Here is a 26,890-nt window from a genome sequence, read left to right as displayed (position 1 = left end):
GGCTGTTATAACTCATGTACAGCAGCCAAACAAAATCTAAAGCTAATGATTTAACCCTCTGGGGACCAAGCTGTTTTTGGGGCCCTTGAGATGTTCTGACATGCTCTGACATTTGTGCTTTTTTCAGTTATTTATAAACATGTTAATGGCAAAGGTGTAAATTCACTCTATATAGCACAAACAGGCCTACCATAATATGCGAGCAACATGTATGTAGATGTTTGTATTTTTAAGAGAATAATGTTTATGCGTGGTTATTTAAAAAAATAAAAATGAAAGTTGCTGAAATAAGTCCACAAAACTCATACAAAATATGTGCCCACAAGACTTTTGACTAATGGATGTTTTCTCTTCGAGTTCTAGCTTCAAAATTATGTGAAAATAGTCTTGCTTTATCGTTCACAAAAAAAAAATACATTGATTTAAATGGTGTAAAACAGGTTTTGCTTGGAAAGCCAATATGCGAGGGGGAGGAGTAGTTTACACCTTAGTCCCACCCACTCTGCATAATGACTCTGCATAATTAGCCATTCATTCAGGTGTGACACTGACTGAGCCACAATGCAAGGACAAAATATATATTTAGAAGAAGACTTATATTGACCATTTAAGATTTTGCTTACATCTATCTTGTAAATATGTTTAGCTATTTTATTAAAAAGGTTACAATTACAACAATAATTACAATTTCAGCAATATTTATGCAAAAAAGTACTCTTTCTTTGTAAAAAAAAAAAAAAAGATTATAGGCCTACATTTTATCATATGTATTCATTAGTTTGAATATAGCCAACATTGGAACATCTTAGTCTATGACTTTATTTTTGACAAAATAGTATTTTATATATATGAGCAGAAAAGCTTATTTGATGTGACAGTATATTCTACAGTAAAAACTGTACCCAAATCTAGTCAACAAAATGTTGTCTTTCATACTTCGCCTGACTGTAACGTTGTTTTTATGAAATATTAGGGCATAGCCTATAAATGTTAATTTGCAGTTTAATACGTTGCTTATACAAATACATTTTATTTCAACATATTTCAGTCGATTTTTACTCATCTCAGTAGGCTCTAGCAAAGCAGTTTATTCTTTCACACACAGACGCGCAATTCATATTTAGGCTAAACAGTCTTTACAAATATGTACCCTTCATTCATCTCACAGAAACGCGATTCATATTTAGGCTAAACAGTCTTTACAAATATGTACCCTTCATTCATCTCACAGAAACGCGATTCATATTATAGAAACGCGATTCATCTTTTTGTTTACATAGGCCTACACTAACGTTATTCCATAACGTTATTCCACATTAACACTTGAGAAAGGATAACTTAGCCTACCTCACTCCTCAGCGGGATCTGCTCCTCATATCAGCACGGAAAATTTTCTCCATAAGGTAGGCTATATTATGCCTCTTTGTTTACAGCTGATGTGGGGGCGTTTCACAGACTGAAATGGTTCTCAGATTTTGCATTTGAATAGCACGCGCTCTCCGGGGCGTGGTCAAATTACTGTGAATCATCTCGTAATGAGCTCGACTGGAGTCGCTCTCTTTTTATACAGATTACAGAAGCTGATAATATTTGTTTTTTTATATAAATTACTTCATTTAAAAGCTGCGATCTCAAGCTTTATGCCCGTGGGTCTGTTTCCCTGTTTGACTGAATTTTCGCGGAGTTATAGATCATTTTCGAACGCGTTTCAAATGGGAGTTTACTGACAGAGAGAAGGCAGAAATAGCATCATGTTAGTTTTTCTTTATTTGTCAAAAAGCAAAACACTTTATTTTTATTGTGAGTATACAGAAAAAAAATAGAAACTGAACAGGATCGATTGATGTATTACACGAAAATGAAAGATCAAAATTAACAGAGCATTTTGTGTTTATTTTTCATTGCTAAAAAAAAAAACGAGCAAAACGCGCGGGCGCGTTTTTGGTCCCCAGAGGGTTAAGGTCAAGAGCCCAACTAAAACAAACACTGATCACCATAACGGTGACTTACAATTACGGTTTTCTCCTTCAGTGATTCTGCTTGTTAACATCAGGTGTCTTCAATGTTGGCAATATAAAATAAAGAGTTCTTAATTCATCTTTGACCTCTGTCTGTTATTTCGATATTTTTGTTTAATTTTTTTTTTTAAATTTTACTAATTTTAAATGGTTAACTTTTAAGGAATTAATTTAATTAATTATTGCTCAATTCTAATTTGTTCAATTTAATTAATAATATTGCTTGTAATCTGTTGCCACAATTTTATTAAGTAAATATAGCACGAAACCCTAATAAAATTCTAACAAAAGGTTTTGCAGCTGTTTTTTTGTAGTATTAGGTGTTATACTATTAAAAATAAACACCTAATACTACAAAAAAACAGCTGCAAAACCTTTTGTTAGAATTTTATTAGGGTTTCGTGAAGTGAAGCGCAGGGACTTCGCAAACCGCAAATGCGATAATGTTTCCGCGTGATGATGGCGTTTTCTATTGTTTTCTTTTAAGAATATGATGCAGCATGTGGCTAGTGGTTGGTTGGTTGGTTTGTTTACAGTTATGTTGTAGCTATTATGTACTGTAGTATTGCGGTACTATTATGGAAATAATTCCATATACTATGGGGTACAGTGATGAAGTGGTACCATTTTTCCTGTAGGCCTACTGTCTAGTGCAGTGGTTCTCAAACCTGTCCTGGCGTACCCCCAACACTGCACGTTTTCTTTGTCGCCCTAATCAAACACACCTGATTCAACTCATCAGCTCATTATAACATGGGTGAATGAGCTGATGAGTTGAATCAGGTGTGTTTTATTAGGGAGACAAAGAAAACGTGCAGTGTTGGGGGTACGCCAGGACAGGTTTGAGAACCACTGGTCTAGTGTATATATTGTAAAATAAATAACTTCATGTAGTTACCTTAAGCACTTGATTTGACTTTTAAAATTCGTTGATGTCACGGAGCGAACTGCTACGCCTCCCTCTGGTCTCACTCGCTCTCTATCTCCTGAGTTCTAGAACTGCAATTCCCATCATTCATATATGCTCTCATCAGTGTCTATCCCTGCCTGGTTTCCCTGATCACCTTCATCACTATCACCTGCGCATCATTATCTACCCTTTATCTGGACTGCTCCCCCATTGTTCCCTTGCGAAGTCTTGTTTTGCCCCGCAGACATTTCCAAGCGTTTCCCTGGTGTTTCTACGTGCCCTGTGTTTACCTGGTCTTTTGATCTTTGCCTGGACTCTGGACTCTTTACGTGAACCTTTGCCGCCTGCCCTGACCCTTGCCTGTGTTTCACCTCAAATACTGGATTGCCCCTTCATTATATGTGTAGCGACAATGCCTGACATGCGGTCACATGCTGTTCCAATTAGTAATTCCTTGTTTCCAAACACATCCTTCGTTGTCTTTTTAGACAACGGGTCTGTCCACGGCGTCACTAAGTCTGCTTGGACATGTCAAAATGGCAATCTGGTGTTCCCCAGAGGGACATTTGAGCCATAAAGAGGACCCAGTTTTTAAGAACCCCTTGTAAAACCCCCTAGTTCAGCTTGGACTTTCTGTTACTTTACAGCCTTGTGACATTCCGCACACACACACAAACACCCTTTTGTGTATAACTGAGAATACGAGAAATATCTTTTCTTTTATTTTCATAATGTGTGTACATTCCTATATGCACGTGTAATAGAGGTGTGGGTTGCTAAGAGTAAAATCTTGAATTCTAAATGTTCACTGAAAGAAGGTTCCTCAATAGTGTCTTGTAAACCGACCCCGACATGGTCGTAAACTTTATGACTCCAAAGCTGCATCTTATCCAGTTCCTATGCAAGCCAACATTCCAACACATGGAACTTTTCAGGGAACTTTTCAGAGAAAACCCTTCAAATGTTTGATACGTATTCCTTTGTTTCCCAGGTGCCTTCACTTACCATAACGGAAACACTGACAATTTTATTGTGTGTTTAATCAAACTTTATTTGTGTGTAATCATGCATATAAATGTAACGTTATGTTTCCTTTATATTTACCTGTCATAATTGGTATCTGTCTGACCGTCCTGTTTTAATTCAACCAGTCACACATAGGAGATTACAGTAAAATGTATTGTTCTGTGTGTACAGTCGTAAGAGGAAATATGAATTATTTCTCTCATAAGACATATGGTAAAGGTAGGCGGGTCTTCTCCACACAAAGAAGACTTCTTCCCTCTACACATCAGAAGTTTTGATTCGCTCTGTCACCAAAACAGGGCGTAAACAGAGGTCTGTTAAAAGGCAGAAACCCCCTCATCTTTCTCTCTGATCCCTCTCTTCTCTCTTCGATCGCTCTGACCTTCTTCCTCTTCTCCCCGGCTTCAAGAAACATCTGAAAGGCTCAGGCCTTCTCCTCGGACCAACACATGTTCGAGTCGTAGCTGCCGTTCTTCGCAACTAAGCTCATACAAAGGGAAACGATCTGAACTTTCTCGGTAACGTTAAATTCAAGTGAGCCTCAAGTGATCTCTTAGTGTGTGCCATTTTATTAATAAACCCATTTATACTTTTCACTGCCTCTGTGTTTGAAAAACCACTTTTTATGAAGTCAATGAAATCAAAGATCTTATTTAAGCTACAAGCTCGATATTAGACTACATTCAGTAGTTTTAATTTATAAACTCAGAAAGTTGGGTGTCCGTGGCCAGGACATGAAACTCTCTTGAAGTTTGTGAATACCTCTTCTTGACTGTAATGATTTTACATTTGTTTCGCTGGACGAATTAAATGTTGGTCAGATAGTTATAGAACAAGGTAATCTCGATTATTGATAAAATAAATGTACATGCGACTTATGAATTATGACCATGAGTCATAAATATTAATATTACCAAGATTCCCCATATTCTTGAGCTAATTCATATTTACCCAGAGTCGTATTCGCTACATATGCCTTCCTGAGTTCAATGTCTGCTTTTCTCGGTTTCATTACCCGTTTTAATAAATTACTGCAGATGGATCTGACCGCCTCAGCCTCTCTATCACAGTTGATTTGAACAAAACAAAAATATTTACCAAAAAATTACTGTACAGAGAAATTTTGATTTTAGTTACTCTGGTTCAATAGCTTATGTCTGTGTTATCTTTTTTATCTTCATGGTAATCTTTTGATCCATTTACTCTTCTCATTGTGTGCTAATTCAGGGTCTGAAGTGAAGCGCAGGAGAATATCATCTGAATTCTCTCTGAGAAGATTAACGAGAGATCCGGCCAGATTGAAAGGATGGTGAAGGAGAATTCTTCCAACATTGAAGCTTTGGGCAAATCTCTTATACGTCAGTTCATGATGATGTAATGGAGCTGCAGAAAGAAAACAAAATCCTAAAAAATGCAATGGCTCTCCTAGTTATAAAGTCAAGGAAATGAATACGGAAATTCATGACCAGGAACGTTACAGCCGCAGATGGTGTCTGTGTTTATACGGACTGTCCGAGCAATCCATCAACCACGCCTGTTGACATTTCGCCATCAATACGCCTGTATTCCTGTGGGCGGAGGTTAGTCAAAAAACTGTTCTAGTGACGTCATTAGAGAGGGAAGTAGAGGGATGTAGTCCAAACCGGCCGTTCGATGTAGGCGACTTCTGTTAAATAAAATATCTCGCTTGGCATTGAACTTTGAGCTTTATAATTTTACAGATATTATTTATACTCTTACAACAACATTACACACTAACTAAAGTTTGAAACATGGGATCACTAAGAACGGGACCTTTAATTATTGCTCCTCTACAGAAATAGAGAACATCCCAGTTAAACACCAATTAACATATCTAGGTGTTGTAATTTGTAAAAATGAAAAGCAGTTAAATTTTGAACCAAATTTTTAACCAAAAAATAAATGTAATTGGTGGTTAATGAGAGATATATCAATAATTAGGAGGGTATTATTGTCAAAGGCGGAAGGTATTTCTAGATCAGTATATACATCTTTATCATTAGATGTGCCTCCTAAGGTGATTAATGAATTAGATAAGACACTTTTTGACTTCATATGGAGAGAAACGCTGCATTATTTATAAAAGGAGGTAATATGTAACACCAAAGAGCAAGGGGGACTCGAGGTCTTAGATTATAGCACACTTAATGACACTTTCAGAATTAAATGGTTGATAGAATTTTTGAACAATAGAGAAAGTCTTTGGAACGGTTTTCCTAATTACATATTTAATACTCTTGGAGGCATCGATTTTTTTGTTGAAATGTCATTTTTCTGCTGACAAAATTTGTGTAAAATTGGCCAGTTTTCACAGACAAACAAGCCCTGCTAGCATGGAAATTGGTATATAAGCACATTTTTTCACCACACAACTATTTCGTATGGAATAACAAAGACATACTATTTAAAAACAAATCACTATTCTATCATACTTGGTTCAATGAAGGGATTATATTAGTAAGACAATTGGTTAATTCCAATGGATATTTGTTATCATATACTGAATTTCTAAAAATAAATTAAATTACCAGTTAAACCAAGAGAGTTTGCTATTGTTCTTGACGTGATTCCAAAGAGTGTGATGTTACTCTTCATCAACATGAACAATCTTTGTGATAAAAGTTTCATTGATAATGTTGATGTTTTAAAACAAAAATGTAGCAACCCACTAAGCAAAATGATGTCCGAAAGACGTCTTTTCAATGTCTTTGTTACAAAAATCGGACGTTGAAATGACGTCCACTGAGGAGCCAGAATGAAAGTTTTTATGACGTCTTTTTTTGACGTGTTCTGCACGTCCGATATAGACGTTCATCGAACCTTCGTACAAGGTTAAAAACTAGTTCAAATGTGGCCATTGTGGACATATTTCAACATCATTTATGGTCTCATTTAGACATAATTACTTTGACTATTGCTGTCAGATGATCTTAGTGAGAATTAACAGAGGGTAGATGTTGATATTTGTTTAATTTGAAGTGTCACCATTGTGGTGATGAATGTTTGCTTTAGTTGGGCTCTTGGTCCCCTTTCTTTTTACTTTAACTTTTCTTTGACTGCTGTAACAGTGTGTTTGTGTAACACAATTGTTGTGGCAGAGAAAGCCTAGAAAAAGTTTGAGGTGTTATCAGCTCAATGTTGATGATGAGATAATCATCACAAAATGGGCCTTTAATACTGTGTTTAAAGTTTTGTGTTTATATTTGGCATTCATAACCACTAACCTTGTGGAACTGCATTATTGGTGCCAAAAGCATTAAAATGATCACTTATTTGAAGGTATTTGATCACTTATTTGTATAAAAACCATGTGCACATGATGTTTTGAGCAAATGTATCATATAGTCACACACAGACATCAAGATTTTGGATATGCATCACAACAACGGTGACAATCAAAACAAAAAAGCTTGGGAATTAAGGATGAGTTTTGTACTACGAAAGCTACCCATCATGCATTGCAGCATGAAGCTTTTTTTTTTTAATTGTCACCATTGTTGTGAATCATATGCACAATCTTGATGTCTGTGAGTGACTATATGATACATTTGCTCAAAACATCATGTGCACATGGTTTTTATACACCTTCAAATAAGTGATCATTTTAATGCTTTTGGCACCAATAATGCAGTTCCACAAGGTTGGTGGTTATGAATGCCAAATATAAACACAAAACTTTGAACACAGATGCCCATTTTGTGATGATTATGTCATCATCAATATTGAGCTGATAACACCTCAAACTTTTTCTAGGCTTTCTCTGCCACAACAATTGTGTTACACAAACACACTGTTACAGCAGTCAAAGAAAAGTTAAAGTAAAAAGAAAGGGGACCAAGAGCCCAACTAAAGCAAACACTGATCACTACAATGGTGACACTTCAAATTAAACAAATATAAACATCTAAACCTCTGTTAATTCTCACTAAGATCATCTGACAGCAATAGTCAAAGTAATTATGTCTAAATGAGACCATAAATTATGTTTTTAGAACAATAGTTTTTAACCTTGTACGAAGGTTCGATGAACGTCTATATCGGACGTGCAGAACACGTCAAAAAAAGACGTCATAAAAACTTTCATTCTGGCTCCTCAGTGGACGTCATTTCAACGTCCGATTTTTGTAACAAAGACATTGAAAAGACGTCTTTCGGACATCATTTTGCTTAGTGGGAATAATAGAAGAAATGCTCTTGGTTCTGTGTCTTTTCCTGCAGCAAGATTCTTTTGGTCTTCTTTATTTGGTGAAATCTCTTGGGTTAAACATGGAAATAAGCCAAATAAGTTTTGTGTTAATAACAAAATTAAGAAAGTGACTTACAAAATACTTCACATAATTTATCCTGCTAAGCATGTTTTGGAAATATTTAAGCTTAATGCTTCCTGACGGACCGGCAGCAGCTAGTGAGACTGGGGAAACTCACATCCAGGACCCTCACCATCAGCACTGGCGCCCCCCAAGGGTGCGTTCTCTCCCCACTGCTCTTCTCCCTGTACACTAATGACTGCACTTCTAAAGACCCCTCTGTCAAGCTCCTGAAATTTGCAGACGACACCACTGTCATCGGTCTCATCCAAAATGGTGACGAGTCTGCTTACAGACTGGGGGTTGAACAGCTGGCTGTCTGGTGCAGTTATAACAACCTTGAGCTGAACACGCTCAAAACAGTGGAGATGATCGTGGACTTCAGGAGAAACACCCCAGCACTCCCCCCTCTCACCATCATGAACAGCACTGTGGAAGCAGTGGAGTCATTCAGGTTCCTGGGCTCTACCATCTCCCAGGACCTGAAGTGGGCAAATCACATTGACTCCATTGTGAAAAAGGCCCAGCAGAGACTGTACTTCCTTCGCCAGCTGAAGAAGTTCAATCTGCCACAGGAGCTGCTGATCCAGTTCTACTCAGCCGTCATTGAGTCTGTTTTAAGCACTTCCATCACTGTCTGGTTTGGTTCAGCTACCAAATCGGACATCAGGAGACTACAACGGACAGTCCGGACTGCAGAGAGGATTATTGGTGCCCCCCTGCCAACCCTCCAGGACCTGTACTCTTCCAGAGTGAGGAAGAGAGCAGGTAAAATCATCACAGACTCCACTCACCCTGGACACCCCCTGTTTGAACTGTTACCGTCAGGACGGCGACACAGATCACTGGCCACAAGAACTTCCAGGCACAGGAACAGTTTCTTTCCACAGGCCATTTCCCTTCTGAACACTTAACATGCCCCCCAAAGCATATGCCTGTAAGTGCAATACTCCCACTGTCTAGTGCAATAAACTCAGGTGATATTTATATCTATATTATTCATACTACTCAAAATACTGTAAATATGTTTATAATCTGTAACATGCGCTAGACTCCCACTGTCTAGTGTAATATTCTCTAATTCAGGTGATATTTATATTTATATTATTCAAACTACTCAAAATACTGTAAATATGTTCATAATCTGTAAATGTGTATTCAGACTAAACCCAACTGTGACCCTACTTTTTTACTTTTATACTATTTTTATTTATTTTTTATATATTTTTATTCTTAGAATTTGTATTACTATGTTCTTGTTGTATTTGTATGTGCACTGGAAGCTTCAGTACCAAGAAAAATTCCTTGTGGGTGCAAGCACACTTGGCAATAAAGCTCTTTCTGATTCTGATTCTGGTTCTGATTAATATTTCAATTTGCTTGTGAATTTTGTGCGCTAGAAAAAGAAACAATTGTGCATCTGTTTTTTCACTATATTTACTAAAGATTATTTTGGAAAGATTTAGAAACCTTTATTAATAGAAAACTGAAGTGTATGATGGAAATTTGTGTTTTTGATGTGCTTTTTATTCTCAGAATGACAATTTGGAATGTAAAGAACATATTATACAGTTATTTATTTTATTAGGAAAATACCATATACAGAAAAAGAAGTGGGCTCAAGTTAAACCAAATTTTCCAAATTTTATAAATGACTTTACATTATATGTACATCTTTTGGAACAAGCTAAAAACAAAAAAGCAATGAAAAAATGTAATGCATTGAAAGGACTGGATTTTATGTAAAAAATTTTTTTTTTTTTTTTTTGGCAGCTAATGTTAATATGATATTGTGAATATGTAATACCTCTTGTTCTTGTGGCATTGAATAATAAAACAGAACAATAATTCACAAGTCAACCACTAGAGGTCCTACCAGTGCTGTGAATCCAGTAAAGACATTACAGACTTAAATATCTTGAAGGTTAATCAGGTTTATTGAAGCGCTGGTCCTAGTTGAAAAAACATACAAAGTAAAACAGGCAGAGAAAACTCTATTAAAATACATTAATACATAAAATGAAATACTTTTGCATTTAAATATTAATAAGTTGTGCAGTTATCACTTGTCTGATTTCTAATCTTACACCCCAATCTGAAAAAAATAAATAAAAATAATACAGAATAACAACAAATTATATACTAACAGATTAAACAAATTTAAAGCCAATCTATATATATATATATATATATATATATATATATATATATATACAAAGGATCAAAGAGAACGAATGAGTCTTAATGTGGGTGATGTTTATATTGGTTGTGGTCTGAACAGAAGGGTAAATTATTCCACAACTAAACAATCATCCACCAATCGTTCATTAAATGATTGATCACAGGCTTTGTGTTCGCTGGTCTCTATCACTCATTTGACGCTGCTGTAGATCACTGATGAATCTTCCACAATCTGAACAGTTGATCGCATAAAAATCAAAACAAACAGGAGCACAACAATATTATAGCCCAGATTATATGATCTGTGGTGGTTAAAATAGTGCTGGTTAAGCTGGTACTGGTTAAGTTGGCGCTGGTTAAGCAGGTACTGGTTAAGATGGTACTGGTTAAGCTGGTACTGGTTAAGCTGGTACGAGTTAAGCTGGTACTGGTTAAATTGGTACTGGTTAGGCTGGCACTGGTTAAGTTTATGCTGGTTAAGCTGGTGCTGGTTAAACTACTGGTTAAGTTGGTGCTGGTTAAGTTGGTACTGGTTAAGTTTTTAATGGTTAAGTTGGTACTGGTTAAGCTGGCACTGGTTAAATTGGTGCTAGTTAAGCTGGTACTGGTTAAGTTGGTACTGGTTAAGTTGGTACTGGTTAAGCTGGTACTGGTTAAGCTGGTGCTGGTTAAGCTGGTGCTGATAAAGCTGGCACTGGTTAAGTTGGTGCTGGTTAAAATGGTATTAGTAAAGTTGATATCACAAAACTTGAAGTTCCCATGAGATTTACATTTCTGTCCAAATATCACTTCTGTCACAAAATATTGAACCTTGAGACTCAGACCTTTCTGACAATATTTTTAAGATTAGAAAAGATTTTGATCATAAATTATGAAACATGATTACGCCCAAAAGGGGCTGGTTAAGCTGCTGGTTAAGTTGGTACTGGTTAAGCTGGTACTAGTTAAGCTAGTACTGGTTAAGTTGGTGCTAGTTAAGCTGGTACTGGTTACGTCGGTAATGGTTAAGTTGGTGCTGGTTAAGCTAGGTAAGCTACTGGTTAAGTCGGTGCTGGTTAAGCTGGTACTGGTTAAGTTGGTACTCGTTAAGTAGGTACTGGTTTAGCTGACACTGGTTAAATTGGTGCTAGTTAAGCTGGTACTGGTTAAGCTGGTTAAGTTGGTGCTGGTTAAGTTGTTAGTGGCTATCACTCATTTGACGCTGCTGTAGATCACTGATGAATCTTCCACAATCTGAACAGTTGATCGGCCTAAAAAATCAAAACAAACAGGAGCACAACAATATTATAACCCAGATTTAATGATCTGTGGTTATTTAGATGGTGCTGGTTAAGCTGGTACTAGTTAAGTTGGTACTGGTGAAGCTGGTACTGGTTAGGTTGGTACTGGTTAAGTTGGTGCTGGTAAAGCTGGCACTGGTTTAGTTGGTTTCCTCGTTAAGCTAGTTAAGTTGGTGCTGGTTAAAATGGTCAAACATTACAACAATCGTTCATTAAACGATTGAACACAGGCTTTGTGTTTGCTGGTCTCTTTCACTCATTTGACGCTGCTGTAGATCACTGATGCATCTTCCACAATCTGAACAGTTGATCGCATAAACAATCAAAACAAACAGGAGCACAACAATATTATAGCCCAGATTATATGATCTGTGGTTGTTTAGATGGTGCTGGTTCAGCTGGTACTGATTAAGTTGGTGCTGGTTAAGCTGGTTAAGTTGGTACTGGTTAAGCTGGTACTGGTTAAGTTGGACCTGGTTAAATTTGTGCTGGTTAAGTTGGTTAAGTTGGTACTGGTTAAACTGGTGCTGGTTAAGTTGGTACTGGTTAAGCTGGTGCTGGTTAAGCTGGCTTACTTGGTACTTTTTAAGATGGTGCTAGATAAGCTGGTACTGGTTTTGTTGGTACTGGTTAAGTTTGTGCTGGTTAAGCTGGTTTGGTTTGTGCTGGTGAAGTTGATGCTGGTTAAGTTGGTACTGGTTAAGTTGCCCTGGTTAAGTTAGTATTGGTTACTTTTGTGCTGGTTGTTTGTGCTGGTTAAGTTGCACTGATTAAATTGCACTGGTTAAGTTAGTACTGGTTAAGTTGATGTTGGTTAAGTTGGTACTGGTTAAGTTGGCACTGGTTAAAATGGTACTGGTTAAGTTGGTACTGGTTAAGTTGGTGCTGGTTAAGTTGGTACTGGTTAAGTTGGTACTGGTTAAATTGATGCTGATTAAGTTGGTACTGGTTAAGTTGGAACTGGATAAGTTGGAACTGGTAATGTTGGTACTGGTTAGGTTGGTGCTGGTCAAGTTGGTACTTGTTAAGTTGCAGTACTGGTTAAACTTGTGCTGGTTAAGCTGGTGCTGGTTAGGTTGGCACTGGTTAAGTTGGTACTGATTAAGCTGGTACTGGTTAAGTTGGTGCTAGTAAAGTTGTTTTTCTCACCTCACTGCAGCATCAGGCTGATGAACTCGTCATATTGACATTCATTCTCCTCTGCTCTCTTCGTCTCTGTCTTTCTGTGGTGTTGGACAGTTGCGTACCGGATCTCCTCAGCATTTCTGGATTCAGGAGTTTTTCCTCTGAATCTTTTGGGTTTCACATTGGCATGCTGTAACACAAAGCAGATGATCCATTGCAGGTGATCTAAATTAGCGTCATCCTCCCCGTGCTCAAACCCCCTTCCAGTCCCTAGGGGATTTAATTAACTTACTGGAATCCTCATTTACAAACACCCTCTATTCTCTTGAACTGCGACATTCAGAGCAAATGGCGTTTACCCCCCTTCCCATTTGTGTAAATCATTGATTTCTGATCAGAGAACACAGATCCCTGGGTAAACAAAGAAGCATCCTGTCTTATCACGATACTGAGACATATGGTCCGCAAGACGCCACTCTGGCGGCCACCCCGCTGACATTTCCCCTATCGCTCAACGCCTCAAAACAAGACAACATTGTTAACAGATGTCCGACCATGTACCCTGGTTAATGTCATCAATTCAAGAAGATACGCACATACCTACACTGGGGGAGAGGACAAAAGTTTGCCACGCGGTTCAACGTTTGAATGACTCTGCATACGCACACACATGCGCACACACATGCGCACATACATACAAACCTCGGAAGGACAAAAGTTCACCACGCGGTGCGAACTGCAAATGAACTGCAGACACACACACACACACAGAGACACTCTCATCCCTGGACTTTGTGGTCAAAAATCACCCTTCGTCAATGTATTTTTGAAATGTATTTGTGGTGTGTCTCATGGTCCCCATACGGCAGACCGATATAACTAAGTTTTATTGTATAATCAAAAGTGAAATGCTTATTATTAGGAAGAATCAAGTAACTCCTTGTTATTAACTCACAGAATTATCATTCGAGGTATTGTTTTGTTCCTAAGAACCCAACGGTGTTGAATCTTTAACACAAAATATCAGAGGATGCATTCTTTCATTAATACCAGTTTTATAAATGTTCATGAACGAGTTTATTCCGTCAGTACATAGTTGGAAGAGGCGTGTACCTTTGCAAAACGTAAGGAGGTGGCCACAATCGTCCTTCCAGACGATTGGGTCACGCACGTGAGAAGGCGTGACCTTAGCTCCTTCAAAACACGGCGCCATATCTCTCGATCCTTGCAGTTCGCCAGAGAGAGAAACCCGCCTCCTTCCTTCTTCGGAACCTTCGTTTGTTTTATTTTCGTTTTATTCTAAGTCTTTCTTTTCTTGATACTCTACTTCAGTTTGATATTCTCCTTAAAACACCAACGAAACCAACTTAAGACTAAATCACCTTTGGCTAAGTTAACGAACGCTCTGAGTTACCATCGCAACAAACTCCGCCTTGACGACACATCTGACCACGTGTTTCCAGGCTCCTTTTGTCCACAACAGACGCACAAACGAGGGCCAATAGGCAAAACAAGTAAAGTAACTTTACATTCTTAAATTCGCAATCCGAAAGAAATGCTGTTTAAGTTGTCTAAGAATTATTAGAAACTGTTGGGGTCTCGTTGTGAAGGAATGTTTTAAACTGTCTTTGCCTTTCTCTAATTCTCTCACTCATTCTTTACACACACACTTACACTCACACGCACACCCGCACGCTCACACACACGTGCTCTTAAACCCACACACTCTTTTACACACACACACCAAATCCTCTCTCTCTCTCTCTCTCACTCTCAAAATTCTCTCATACTCTTCTTTTTATTTTATTTCTTATTGCAATCATGTTATATTGTTTGTTTTGTTTGTTATGCATACTTACTCCTGCGTGATTGAAATAGTACATGTAATCTTTAGCTTGTTTTATATTAAACTCCATAATCTTTTGAATTTAATTTGACTCCTTGTTCCATGATTGAAGTCCCTGAAAGTGTGATCTAAGTTACAGCTCTAATTTAGTTCACTATCAAAATCTCTAAATTGTCTAAAACCCGAAGATAGTGTTTTCTTGTGGCCACAGGAAGATTATTTGTCGGTGTTACAGACCGGTAGGTTTCTATACAGAAATTGAGTACAGTCTGCTGGACGGACATTTGCGTAATAACTGAATAGTGAATTCTATCCAAATTTCCCCTGATCAAAGATATAATTTTACCTTTAAGAGTTAGTACGAGTAATCGTGTTTAATTCTTAATATAAGGCGAGGTTTGACCTATTCCCTATTTGTAATAATTTAATTTGTGTAAATGGCATATGCATATTCATATCTTATGAATATTACCCCTCATTTGAGCTAATAAATTCCCTAAAATAGAGGCATTGTCGCTACAATACAGAGAATCATTGGCTGAATCTTGTTCAGAAAGAGGCTTATCATGGACTGAAACGCTCTGTGACACGCAAGAATAGAGATCATTCTGAAATACAAGAACATTTGTAATTATTATTAAGACCAGTAAATCAGTGTGATCTGAAGTGTAGATTCTCAGTCTAGAGCAGTTTGCCTCAAACTTTTCAGATCAAGTATCAGGTTAGACCAATCAATGTAGTGATGTAAAATGCATGTATATTTCATTGATTCACACATGGAGTGGAGAAGAATAGGGCAGAATGAGTAAATGAAGTGACATGTTCATTCATCACACTATATGTAAATGATTATGCAATTAGACCAACAAACCTATATTAAAACAATAAATATATAAGTATTCCATTAAACCATGGAACAATTAGTTAAATGTTTTCTTCAGTTTTATTTATTAATAATTTTTTTCCTGGACTGTGTTAATAAAGACTTTAATAATGTTAGTTTCCTATCAGTTCATACAGTTACAGGCTGAGACACAAGGCGCGTTTCCATTAAAGATTTGCCCAAAACTTTTGCGATTTTTAAATATTCTAAATATTGATAAAAAACTATTGCGAAATGACAGCGCTTCCATTTACCGATGTCATGCGACTAAAACATAATTTTTTCCTCTCGCGATAAGTCATTCCAAAAATCATGGCAACGGACGTTGGTAAGTTTATATATATATCACAGCCACGTACCGCACTAGACATTATTATTATTAATGGAAGGAAACGTAAGCGTGTTATCCAAGCATTAATGGCAAGGAAAGACCCTTATACTGTGAGCGGCACATATGAGGTGTTACTGGGTTTTTCTCACTCATTTCTGCTCTGAGGTCTTGATTGTGGAATTTCATTGAGGTTTAGAATCCAGTATTTCTGTCATTCTTTTGTTTTTTATGAATTTGATATATTTGATATATATATATTGATATATTTGATATATTTGATATATTTGATATATATATATATCTCATATTCTGTCCAAACACACCACTACGTCAGGTGACTGTAAATGCGCAAAAACTGTTTCCATTGCAGTTTTGCAAAATATTCTTTTTTTGAATTGCCTGAAAAACCCCCTCATGCGAGCGTAAATACTTTTTTGCGATAAATGGGAGTTTTTGCGAAATTGACGTGTTTCCATTGGGCGTATTTTGAATTCGAAATTTCAATTTGCACAATTTGAAGGGTAATGGAAACGCGGCTACAGATAACGGCTGGTCGACTGATTTTCTGCTTCTGTAAAGTCGTGTTGTGTTTGGATGATTTACCTCTTTCACTGTGTGATCTTCAGCTTTAACACTCCTTTGTTTCTTCCTGTGATAATCACAGACATTAACAGACATTAGACGAATGTATTAAATTAAGAGAGAATTTAAACGCTGTTTTTAAAGATTACTAATAATCAATGGATAATTCCCTTCTACATCAGACCAAAAGTGTACAAAACTTGTACAATCACTGCAGTTTTTTAACTCACAGTATAAACAGGATGATGACGGAGATGATGACGAAGATGATGATGAAGACTAATCCTCCAGAAGCCAATGTGATCACAATCACATTCCCACCAGCAACACGATGAACTGAAAGAGGAAGATCATCATGATTAACTCTCCAAACTGATGAATGATGTGAAGATACAGGAGTGTATTAATAAAAGCTTCACCTGTGACAGTTACAGCGTCTGATCTCTGAGATCCATGTTGATTGTGAGCCTGACAGTAGAAGCGTCCACTCTGTAGTGCACTGAAACTCTGTCCAGATCCAACAGCTGAGGGTTCATTCTCCTTAAACCAGCTGAAGTTCATAGCAGGAGGGTTTGAGTCACTGATGCAGTTCAGAGTCACTGAATCTCCCTCCACTATTACACCAGATCCACTCATCAACACTGAGACATTTCTGGGACGGTCTAAAGACAAAAATGAAAATTCACAACACATATTAGAAAATTATGATTTTAAAGTTTTTGAACAATGAGCAGATGATCATTTACTCACACGTGATGTTTAAAGTCACATTATCAGAGTATTTCTCTCCATGTTCATTGATGGACTTGCACTTGTATTCTCCACTGTCATCAGAGCTGATCTTTGAGATGCTGAAGATTCTTCCAGATCCTACAATCGTTCCTCCTTTAATCCAGCTGATTTCTGCAGGAGGGTTTGAGTCACTGATGCAGTTCAGAGTCACTAAATCTCCCTCCACTATTACACCAGATGGACTGATGGACACTGAGACGCTCCTGGGAGGATCTAATACAAAAAAACAAAACATTTTAACAATCAAATTAAATTTGACATCAGACTTATGAATCACCCTCCATTATTTCACCTGATGGACTGATGCAATCACAGGAATTATTGGATAGGAGGATCTGTGTCAAGTAGAAGGTATGAAAAATGAAAATATGATTCATAAAACTCACACATGACGTTTAAAGTCACAGCTTCAGAGTATTTCTCTCCATGTTTATTGATGGACTTGCACTTGTATTCTCCACTGTCATCAGAGCTGATCTTTGAGATGCTGTAGATTCTTCCAGATCCTACAATCGTTCCTCCTTTAAACCAGCTGAAGTTCAGAGCAGGAGGGTTTGAGTCACTGATGCAGTTCAGAGTCACTAAATCTCCCTCCACTATTACACCAGATACACTTATCAACACTGAGACATTCCTGGGTGGGTCTTAAACAGACAAAAATGAAAGTTCAATGAATATTAGAAAATTATGAATTTAGAAAATTTAAACAATGTGCAGGTGATCATTTACTCACACATGACATTTAAAGTCACATTATCAGAGTATTTCCCTCCATGTTCATTGATGGATATGCACTTGTATTCTCCACTGTCATCAGAGCTGATCTTTGAGATGTTGTAGATTCTTCCAGATCCTACAATCGTTCCTCCTTTAATCCAGCTGATTTCTGCAGGAGGGTTTGAGTCACTGATGCAGTTCAGAGTCACTGAATCTCCCTCCACTATTACACCAGATGGACTGATGGACACTGAGACGCTCCTGGGTGAGTCTAACACAGAGAAATATTGATATCATTAACAATCATATTAAACTTCACATCACAGATATTTCGAGGATTTAATGTCACAGTTACTGAACTATCATTAACTCACACATGACGTTTAAAGTCACATTATCAGAGTATGTCCCTCCATGTTCATTGGTGGACTTGCACTTGTATTCTCCACTGTCATCAGAGCTGATCGTTGAGATGTTGTAGATTCTTCCAGATCCTACAATCATTCCTCCTTTAAACCAGCTGAAGTTCAGAGCAGGAGGGTTTGAGTCACTGATGCAGTTCAGAGTCACTGAATCTCCCTCCACTATTACACCAGATCCACTTATCAACACTGAGACATTCCTGGGAGGATCTAAAGACAAAAATGAAAATTCACAACACATTAGAAAATTATGATTTTAAAGTTTTTGAACATTGTGCAGGTGATCATTAACTCACACATGACGTTTAAAGTCACATTATCAGAGTATTTCTCTCCATGTTCATTGATGGACTTGCACTTGTATTCTCCACTGTCATCAGAGCTGATCTTTGAGATGTTGTAGATTCTTCCAGATCCTACAATCGTTCCTCCTTTAATCCAGCTGATTTCTGCAGGAGGGTTTGAGTCACTGATGCAGTTCAGAGTCACTGAATCTCCCTCCACTATTACACCAGATGGACTGATGGAGATCACAGGTTTCACTGGAGGATCTACAGATGTCAGGTAAAAGTATTTATCAGAGACGGCTGGTGGAAAATGTTCTAGGAAAGGCTGCAGTTGGTTATTATTGAACAATTTCAGCAAACATCCCAGTTTAATTTTTCACTGTTTAATGCTCAAAGTTAAAGAAAAAGTTTAAGCAAAAAAGTTAACAAGGAAAAACTATTAAGACAAAAATTTGAGAGGCTTGAAACATTTGAAATACATGAAATACAAGTTTGAGGAAGACTTTTTTTTTGCTTTTCCTAATTTACAATGAATGTATATAGTGCAACTGCAAAAACTGAGAGGAAAAAAACATGTTACATTTGTTTAGAGATGTTTTATATTTAACTACAATTTTGATGCTACTTCTTTTCCTCGCTCCTCCGTCCTCCAGCCTGTGACCCAGAAACTGATCAAACTCAGCATCTTGAAGGACATCTCAATTCTCTCAATTCCCTTCACGTCACAATCATTTTCATTTATGCTTTACCTTTGCAGTTTATATAAATTATATATCAAGCATAAATCAACAGGACATCTTGCTTTATCTTTATTATTTATGAATTTCTTAAAATAACCAAACTTTAACAACATAAGGGCAGATCCCTTGATCGCAGCTGTTGACGCTTTGAAGTGACGCTCCAGTGATCAAGAATATTCCAATATACAAATAGGGCGCTTCTCATTTCTTATTTGTGTATCCTCGTTTCCTTTCCTCGTGTCTCAGTTCCACCCTCTGTAGGATTCAAGGGAAGGTTGCAAGGATAGAATTTTATTTGTTATTTAACAAATCAGTGACCACTAATTTGTCCCTAGCAATAATTTTTATTTTAAAATTTAAATAAATTTGTACTGTATATAACGTCTAGGTTACTGATGTAAGCCCTGTTCCCTGAAGGAGGGAACCGAGACGTTGCATGACTGACGAATTAGGATCGCGCCTGAGAACATATCATCATCGAGTTTTAACAGAACCGGTCCAATGGACATTGTCGAGTGAGCTTTGCATCGCGGACCCGGTGCTGTGGTTATAAAGGAAGCGATCACAGACACTCACCAAGTTTTCGCAGAGGAGCCGAGTTGCTCAACGGCAACGGGACGTAACTTCTCCCAGTTGAAAAAGACGATCTGTTAAATGTATTAAAAATGCATTAAAGTATATTTGTATTGTACTAAAAACATACTCAAGTACATTTTTAATATATTTAATTGTACGTCTTTTTCACCTTGGCTCCCTTCCCTCCTTCAGGGAACAGGAGTTACATTAGTAACCTAGACGTTCCCATTCAGTCATCACTATGAGTTACGTCAGTGACTGATGAATTGGGATCCCTAAGAAAAACACCACAAACACTGTCTTCCAGCTCCTCGTGTAAACCGCCTGATCCCCCGCACCCTTGGAGAAGGAGAGGGCTTTACACAGAGAAGTCAATCACTCCTGTTCCTACTTGTTAACGCCTACTTGTCACTGTTGTCACCACATATGGGCACCAGTCTAGCACAGGGGCTGACCACTGACCAGAGTCGCTTCTGACTCCAGAGGAGGAGATGGTGGGCGAGTTGCGACATGAGATGGGAGTGTGGATCACCTTGATGGTTTATGTACGCATATCGATGTGTTATCCGTTCGGACCAGTATATGCTTGTCTTGTAGCAACAGCAGAAACCGGTGGAGAGCAAGGAATACTGTGAGCAACTTGAGGCAATTGATCTGCCACTGGAGTCGAGTTTGCTCTTTCCCAGTTGACCTGAAGCCCCAGATGGCTGAGGTGTCTGAGCACCAGGTCCCTGTGTTCGCACAACTGATCTCGCGAGTGGGCCAAGATGAGCCAGTCTTTGAGATAGTTGAGGATGCGAACACCCATCTGCCGTAACAGGGAAAGGGCGGCCTCCGCGACCTTCGTAAAGACGCCGGGTGACAGGGAGGACTTTGTACTGGTATGCCCGTCCCTCGATTGCAAAGTATAGGAACGGTCTGTGTCGTGGGAGAATTGAGACATGGAAGAACATGGCTACCATATACTATATCCAGCTACCCGTCCCGGAGTGGGGTCTGAGTGTGCAGAGCAACACTACCTGGCTCCACAGTTTGGCAGGGGTGCGAGAGAAAGCATACGGCTTGTTCTGAGACACTGCTTATGATTTATGGGGATTAAAATAGAACAATGGGAAGATTTTTATCATTATAGGGTGGTTGTGCACACACACTGCTGATACATTTATGTTCAAACACCATGTAAAGTGAATTTTGCATAATGGGTGCCTTTTAAAAATCTTTAAAAATCTTAAAAACGAGATTACTTTAACAGAGAAATAAAAATGGAAATATCACACGAAATTAATCCAGTTGTGAAGACTATGATGAATGCATACAAATCAAATAGTTAAAGTGCAAAAATAATCTCCATGTGTTACGTAAGTATTATGGAAAGTAAGGGCAACTCAACATTATACCTTAAATCAAGGTGGGAAAAAGAATTAAATGTAGAAATTCTACCAGGTGTATGGTTTGATATGTGTGAAATTCAACAGTCCTCCACAAGCTCGCAACAAATGAGGGTATTCAATTGGAAGAATTTGGTACGATTCTTTATTACACCTAAAATCAGCAGTAAAGCTTCTTCTACACCCCAACAATGTTGGAGACGATGTGGCTGCTTAGAAGCACACCATACTCACATTTTTTGGAGCTGTGAAAAATTGAAGCCATTTGGGGAAAATGTGCATCTAACCTTAAAAAAGGTGCTTGGGTATGAGATTCCACTGTCATGCATTGTCTTGTACTTGGATCATATTTCACTGGTTACACTTCAGGAGGACCGATACCTGGTAAAAACACTCCTTACAGCAGCAAGGAAAACCATAACCAGAAGCTGGTATAAGCCTGATTCACCTAAACCACAACAATGGCTTGATGTAATTCAGGAAATAAGGGCGTTAGAACATAGGACTGGTGTGTTACGATTGAAGGTGGACTTGTATGCCAAAAGATGGCAAAAATGGAAACTTTACTTTGACAAATCATAAGGTCACTGGCCCTCAGACTGTACTCACCAAAGTTTTGGACATAAATGTCAACTGTGCTCTTATATACCCAATTGTCTTCCCTTTCTGTATGCACCATGTTTTTACTTTTTCTACAGTATTCTCAACACAGGCTCTGTTTTTATTGTACTTTTTTTTTTTTTTTTGCTTTGTTTTGTTTTAGTTATTTGCTTGTTATTGAAATGGCTTATCATGTCTGACTCAAATTAGCCTTTTCTTCTATTTGGAAAGTTGTATTTGATTGTAAACAGATGTGACATACTAAAAATACAATAAAAATTAAAGTGGAAAAAAAAAAATCTTAAAAACTTTTTAATACAAATTTTAGGTTGATATTTAAAAAATAAAAAAATAAAAAAATCAGTACGATATTTTGAGCGCAGTACCAAACTTTTCCACTAGATGACATCCAGACTCCTCTGGTGACCATATAAGGACTCTTCGATTTCCATATATGGATTAAGTGATCTTAACTACAGTCTGAACGCTTTCAAATGCTATATAGTTTGTCAAGATTACTTTAGGTTTAGACTAAGATATTATTGTTATAAATGTATAAGTGTCCCAAGGGTGTCGGGGAGGGGCAGTCTTAAAAATAGTGGTTAAAACATTTTTATAAATCATAAATTCAGATATTTATTCTTTGTAACTTTTGAAAAGTCAATCTGTACTCACACATGACATTGAGCTGAACAGCAGGAGAGATGTGAGTGTGTCCGTCTACAGCACAGCTATATCTGCCTGAATCCTCTCTTCTGACTGACTGCAGCAGGAGTTCATTGTTTCTGTCTCTTCTCTCAGTTAATGGCTCTGAGTTTCTGTACCAGATGAATGTTGCTCTGTCAGTCAGAGTGCAGCTGCTTTTACATCTCAGATTGACTGAATCTCCCTCTGTCACTCTCTCAGGAGACTCCACCTGAAGATCTGAACACAACACACACATTATATCTAGTGCTGCTGTCATACACTGATTATTATTCAACATAATGCACAGAAGAAGAGATAAACCTCATCAAACTCACCTGTGACAGTAAGAGTCACTCCTGGATCACCAGTATATTTTCCATCAGGTTTATCAGTGATGATTCTGAAATAGTACATGCGTGAATCCTTCAGTCTCACATGACTCAGTCTGATGTTGCAGTTCTGCTGTTTATCTCCCAGATACTGAAGCCTCTGACTGTATTCAGGGTCCTTAGACAGATCTTGAAGCTTAACACCCCTTTGAATTGGGCCTTTTGTCCAGAACGCTTTCATGATCTGATGGTCAGTAGGGTATGTATAAGTGCATCTCATTATCACTGTTGAGTCCTTTAGTGCACAGATGTGTGAAGGACTGTATCTCACTCTCCAATCAGCACTAGAAACCCCTGAAACACAGAATTCATCAAACTGTAAATGTTGTTCTCTTACGAGAGGTTCTCTCGTACTGCGTAAGAACTTACGCTTGGGGGAAAGTCTCTTTCCGTGAGATACTGAAGCCAAAAATTATCCTTAATTTTTATATAATGCAAAACGCGTTGCAGGAGCATACAGACATAGGCGAGGCAGCTCGCGCGCCTATTGGCTGCCCTGCGGCAACTGCAGCAGCCTATCGAGAAGGCCCTCTTGACGCCTTGACCAATGGGGGTGCTTCGCGCCCATTTGCATAGCGTCCCGCCGAAATAGGCGTGGCCTAGGGCTATAAATATAGCGTCGAGAGGCTTGTTCACTGATTTTCATCTCTTCAGCGGAGCTCACGCATCGCTGATCCTGAGAGAAGCCGCGCCGTCTGAGGAAGCCTTTTCAGCGGGACGAGTCTGCATCGAAGCCGCTGGCCGCGCCGCCTTCTGCTGACATTCCTGCTGCGCTATCCGGTGCATTATATCCTTTCATTGCTAGTGTGTGTTCGCCCCGCGACTCACACTTTTCTCTCTAAAAGAGCCGAGCGTCTTTTTTAAGATGCCTCGCACCTTCTGTGGCTCGTGCAGAGCCCCTCTCAGCGACGGGGACCGCCATGTTATTTGCGTTTCCTGCCTGGGAGAAGATCACGCAGCTCTCGCGCTCGCTGACGGCGGATGCCCTCATTGCGAGCTGATGTCTATGGCGACTCTGAGGACTCGCATAGCACAGTTTCACGAGTCTGCACCCCAGCCCGCCGCGCTGCCGCACCGTAGAAGCGCCGCGCTCAGCGGCGAGCTGAGGCAAGCTCGCCGGTTCGCCCGCCAGCTTCACCGCCCGCTTCACTCGAGTCGATCACCCCCGGACAACGGCCGCTGTCTGCCGCCGTTTCTGTCGCGGATGAATCTGATGATGTGGAAATTGCGGAGGAGGACAGCTGCTCTATCCTAGCATCAGGCAGTGAGGATTATCCGAGCTCTGTGGATCTCGCACCCCCTGCCCGTGAGTCGTCTGGGAAATGGGCCAGCATTGAGTCAGAGCTGATGCGTCTGCTCTCTCAGGCCGTTGAGAGCCTCGGCCTCGAGTGGTCGACGCCCGTAGAGCCAGCACACAACCGACTGGATGGCTGTTTTCTTAAAAGGGACCGTGTTGCAACACCGTCTAGACCCGCGCCGTTTCTTCCTGAGCTTCACGAAGAACTCGCGAAATCCTGGTCTGCACCCTTTTTTAGCCCGAGTTAAAACTTCTGTTTCTGCAGCATTCTCCGTTGTTGATGATGCTAAAAACAGAGGATACCAGTCTCTCCCTGCAGTAGAGGAAGCTGTAGCCGATCATCTTTGCCCGCCCTCCGCTGGACGGCACGCTAAGACTGCGCTTCCCTCTAAAGCCTGCCGCACCACCTCAGCTCTGCACGGCCGCGCTTACACCGCCGCTGGACAGGCTGCAGCTGCGTTGCACACGATGGCCACGCTACAAGTTTTCCAAGCCAACCTTCTCTGCAAACTTGATGAGGAAGGACTGGAAGCTGTAAGCGTCGCGGATTTGAGAAGCGCTACAGACCTCGCTCTGCGCGCTACTAAGTCTGCTGCACAGGCCGTAGGGCGGATCATGGCCTCTCTCACCGTTGCTGAGAGACACCTGTGGCTAACACTGTCTGAGATGCCGGACTCGGAGCGCGCTGCGTTCCTCGACGCTCCCATCTCCTCTGCTGGGCTCTTTGGATCGTCCGTCAAGGACAGATTCGCTGAGGTACAGAAGACATCGCAGGCCATGAAACATTTCCTGCCTAAGCGCGCTAGCTCCGCAACAGGTCGCTCTAAACAGCCGTCTGCTCGAAGCTCACAGCCGCAGCCACCGCCCGCCGCCGCCGCCTCACAGCGGAAACAGGCCAGAAGCTCGAGACCGCGCTCTCGCTCTGCTGGCCGCCGCCCTCAACGTGGTCCCTGGCCAAAGATTGATATCAAGCCCGAGGCCTCAAAGTCGTCCTAGCCCTTCTAGGAAAACGACGGTGTTCAAGTCCCGCTGCGGCCAGACTTCCACCAAAACTACCAGCTCGCTCAGTTCCAGAAAATGTGACTGTTCCAGCTTATTTAGCAGTAAGCAAGTCGGTAACACAGCTCGCTTGCCTGCTTACAAACGCCGTTTTTACGGCGGCCCAGATGTATCCCTCAAAGAGTGTAATTTCTGGTATTCCGGCCACGGCCGATGGTGTTATGAGTGTAGAAAAAATGCCCACTATCACGTGCTCATTCCTACACACAAGCACAGCTCTTCACACAGAGCTCGCGCTCATAAAATCGACTCAGGTCGATTGCGCATTAAAAGTAGTGAATGTGCCCACAACTCAGTGCCTACATACACTGCACACTGCATGTCTTCCGGTTTCTGTAAAAACGAAACCAAAACACATACGGTCACAGGCCAAAGGTGTGTTCAGTGCTTCTCATGTGCCCGCTGTGTCGCACCCATATGCACTCACAGACATGTCAAACCCCGAAGGGTCTCGCCCGCTCGCCTCATCTCAGCTACTCGCTGTATCAGAGTTGAGCGCGGGCAGGCTGCCCGCTGTTATCAGCGCGCCCCCCGCCTCGTCTGCTGCAAGCACGGCACCTATGTCTCAGCACATAAGAGCTCTTCAGCCGCCACACTGTCACGGCCAGAGCGCAGATTTCATTCAACCCCTAGCTATTCATGCGAACACATTGGCACAGCTTCCCGGGGTATCAGAATGGGTGCTGAACATTATAAGAAGAGGCTATTCGCTACAGTTCGCTCGACGCCCTCGCCGCTGCGAGGCGCAAGACGAAACTACGGTAAAGAAGGAAGTAGCTCATCTACTTCGAGCCGAAATAGCGAAACTATTGAGCAAAGGGGCCATAGAACTCCTATCTCAAGCTCAGAGCGAAGGGGGCCTGTACAGCAGATATTTCCTGGTACCGAAAAAAGACGGGGGTCTCAGACCCATTTTAGATCTAAGACGGCTGAACAGAGCGCTCTCGAAGCGCCCTTTCAGAATGATCACGACCAGACAAATCCTCTCGCAAATTCGCCAGGGGGACTGGTTTGCGTCGATAGATCTGAAAGACGCGTATTTCCAGATACAAATAGCGTCACGTCACAGGCGATTTTTGAGATTCGCCTTCGAGGGCCAGGCATATCAGTATACAGTCCGACCGTTCGGCCTGTCTTTAGCACCCCGTACGTTCACGAAGTGCATTGACGCGGCCCTCGCTCCCCTGAAAATTCGGGGGATGCGAGTTTTGAACTACTTGGACGATTGGCTAGTTCTGGCTCAGTCTCGTACAGAGCTCATAGAACACATGACCGTTTTGCTCGAGCACCTCGAGAAATTAGGTCTCATAGTCAATTGGGCGAAGAGCTCGCTGTCTCCCAGTCAGGAAATATCCTTTCTGGGCACAGACCTGAACTCGCTGTCTATGACAGCTCAGTTATCGCCACAGCGCAGACTGGCCGTTCA

General features: G+C 40.1%; 2 protein-coding genes across 2 annotated transcripts; both read right to left on the bottom strand.

The window, feature by feature from the left end:
- Nucleotides 1–10,541: 10,541 nt before the first annotated feature.
- LOC311286515 (B-cell receptor CD22-like) lies at nt 10,542–19,425 on the bottom strand (the record flags this gene model as incomplete). Its single annotated transcript, XM_084402726.1, has 11 exons — nt 10,542–11,713; nt 12,893–13,058; nt 16,532–16,577; nt 16,741–16,846; nt 16,930–17,172; nt 17,261–17,515; nt 17,689–17,946; nt 18,036–18,290; nt 18,394–18,651; nt 18,738–19,053; nt 19,354–19,425. 10 exons carry the CDS (start codon nt 19,423–19,425, stop codon nt 12,894–12,896), a joined length of 1,974 nt encoding a protein of 657 aa, XP_084258852.1. The 3' UTR covers nt 10,542–11,713; nt 12,893.
- A 1,181-nt stretch (nt 19,426–20,606) lies between these two features.
- LOC311286514 (sialic acid-binding Ig-like lectin 12) lies at nt 20,607–23,341 on the bottom strand (the record flags this gene model as incomplete). The annotated part of the gene is made up of 3 exons (XM_084402725.1): nt 23,055–23,341; nt 22,708–22,956; nt 20,607–20,962 (listed from the first exon to the last, which is right to left on the bottom strand). The coding sequence occupies exons 1-3, from the start codon at nt 23,326–23,328 to the stop codon at nt 20,607–20,609; spliced, it is 879 nt and encodes a 292-aa protein (XP_084258851.1). The 5' UTR covers nt 23,329–23,341.
- Between the last annotated feature and the right edge of the window lie 3,549 nt (nt 23,342–26,890).

This window comes from Rutilus rutilus (genome assembly GCF_951802725.1).
Source record: "Rutilus rutilus genome assembly, chromosome: 2".
Classification (NCBI taxonomy): Eukaryota; Metazoa; Chordata; class Actinopteri; order Cypriniformes; family Leuciscidae; genus Rutilus; species Rutilus rutilus.
Note: the sequence above shows the minus strand (reverse complement) of the source record. Positions and strands in the feature narration are given on the sequence as shown.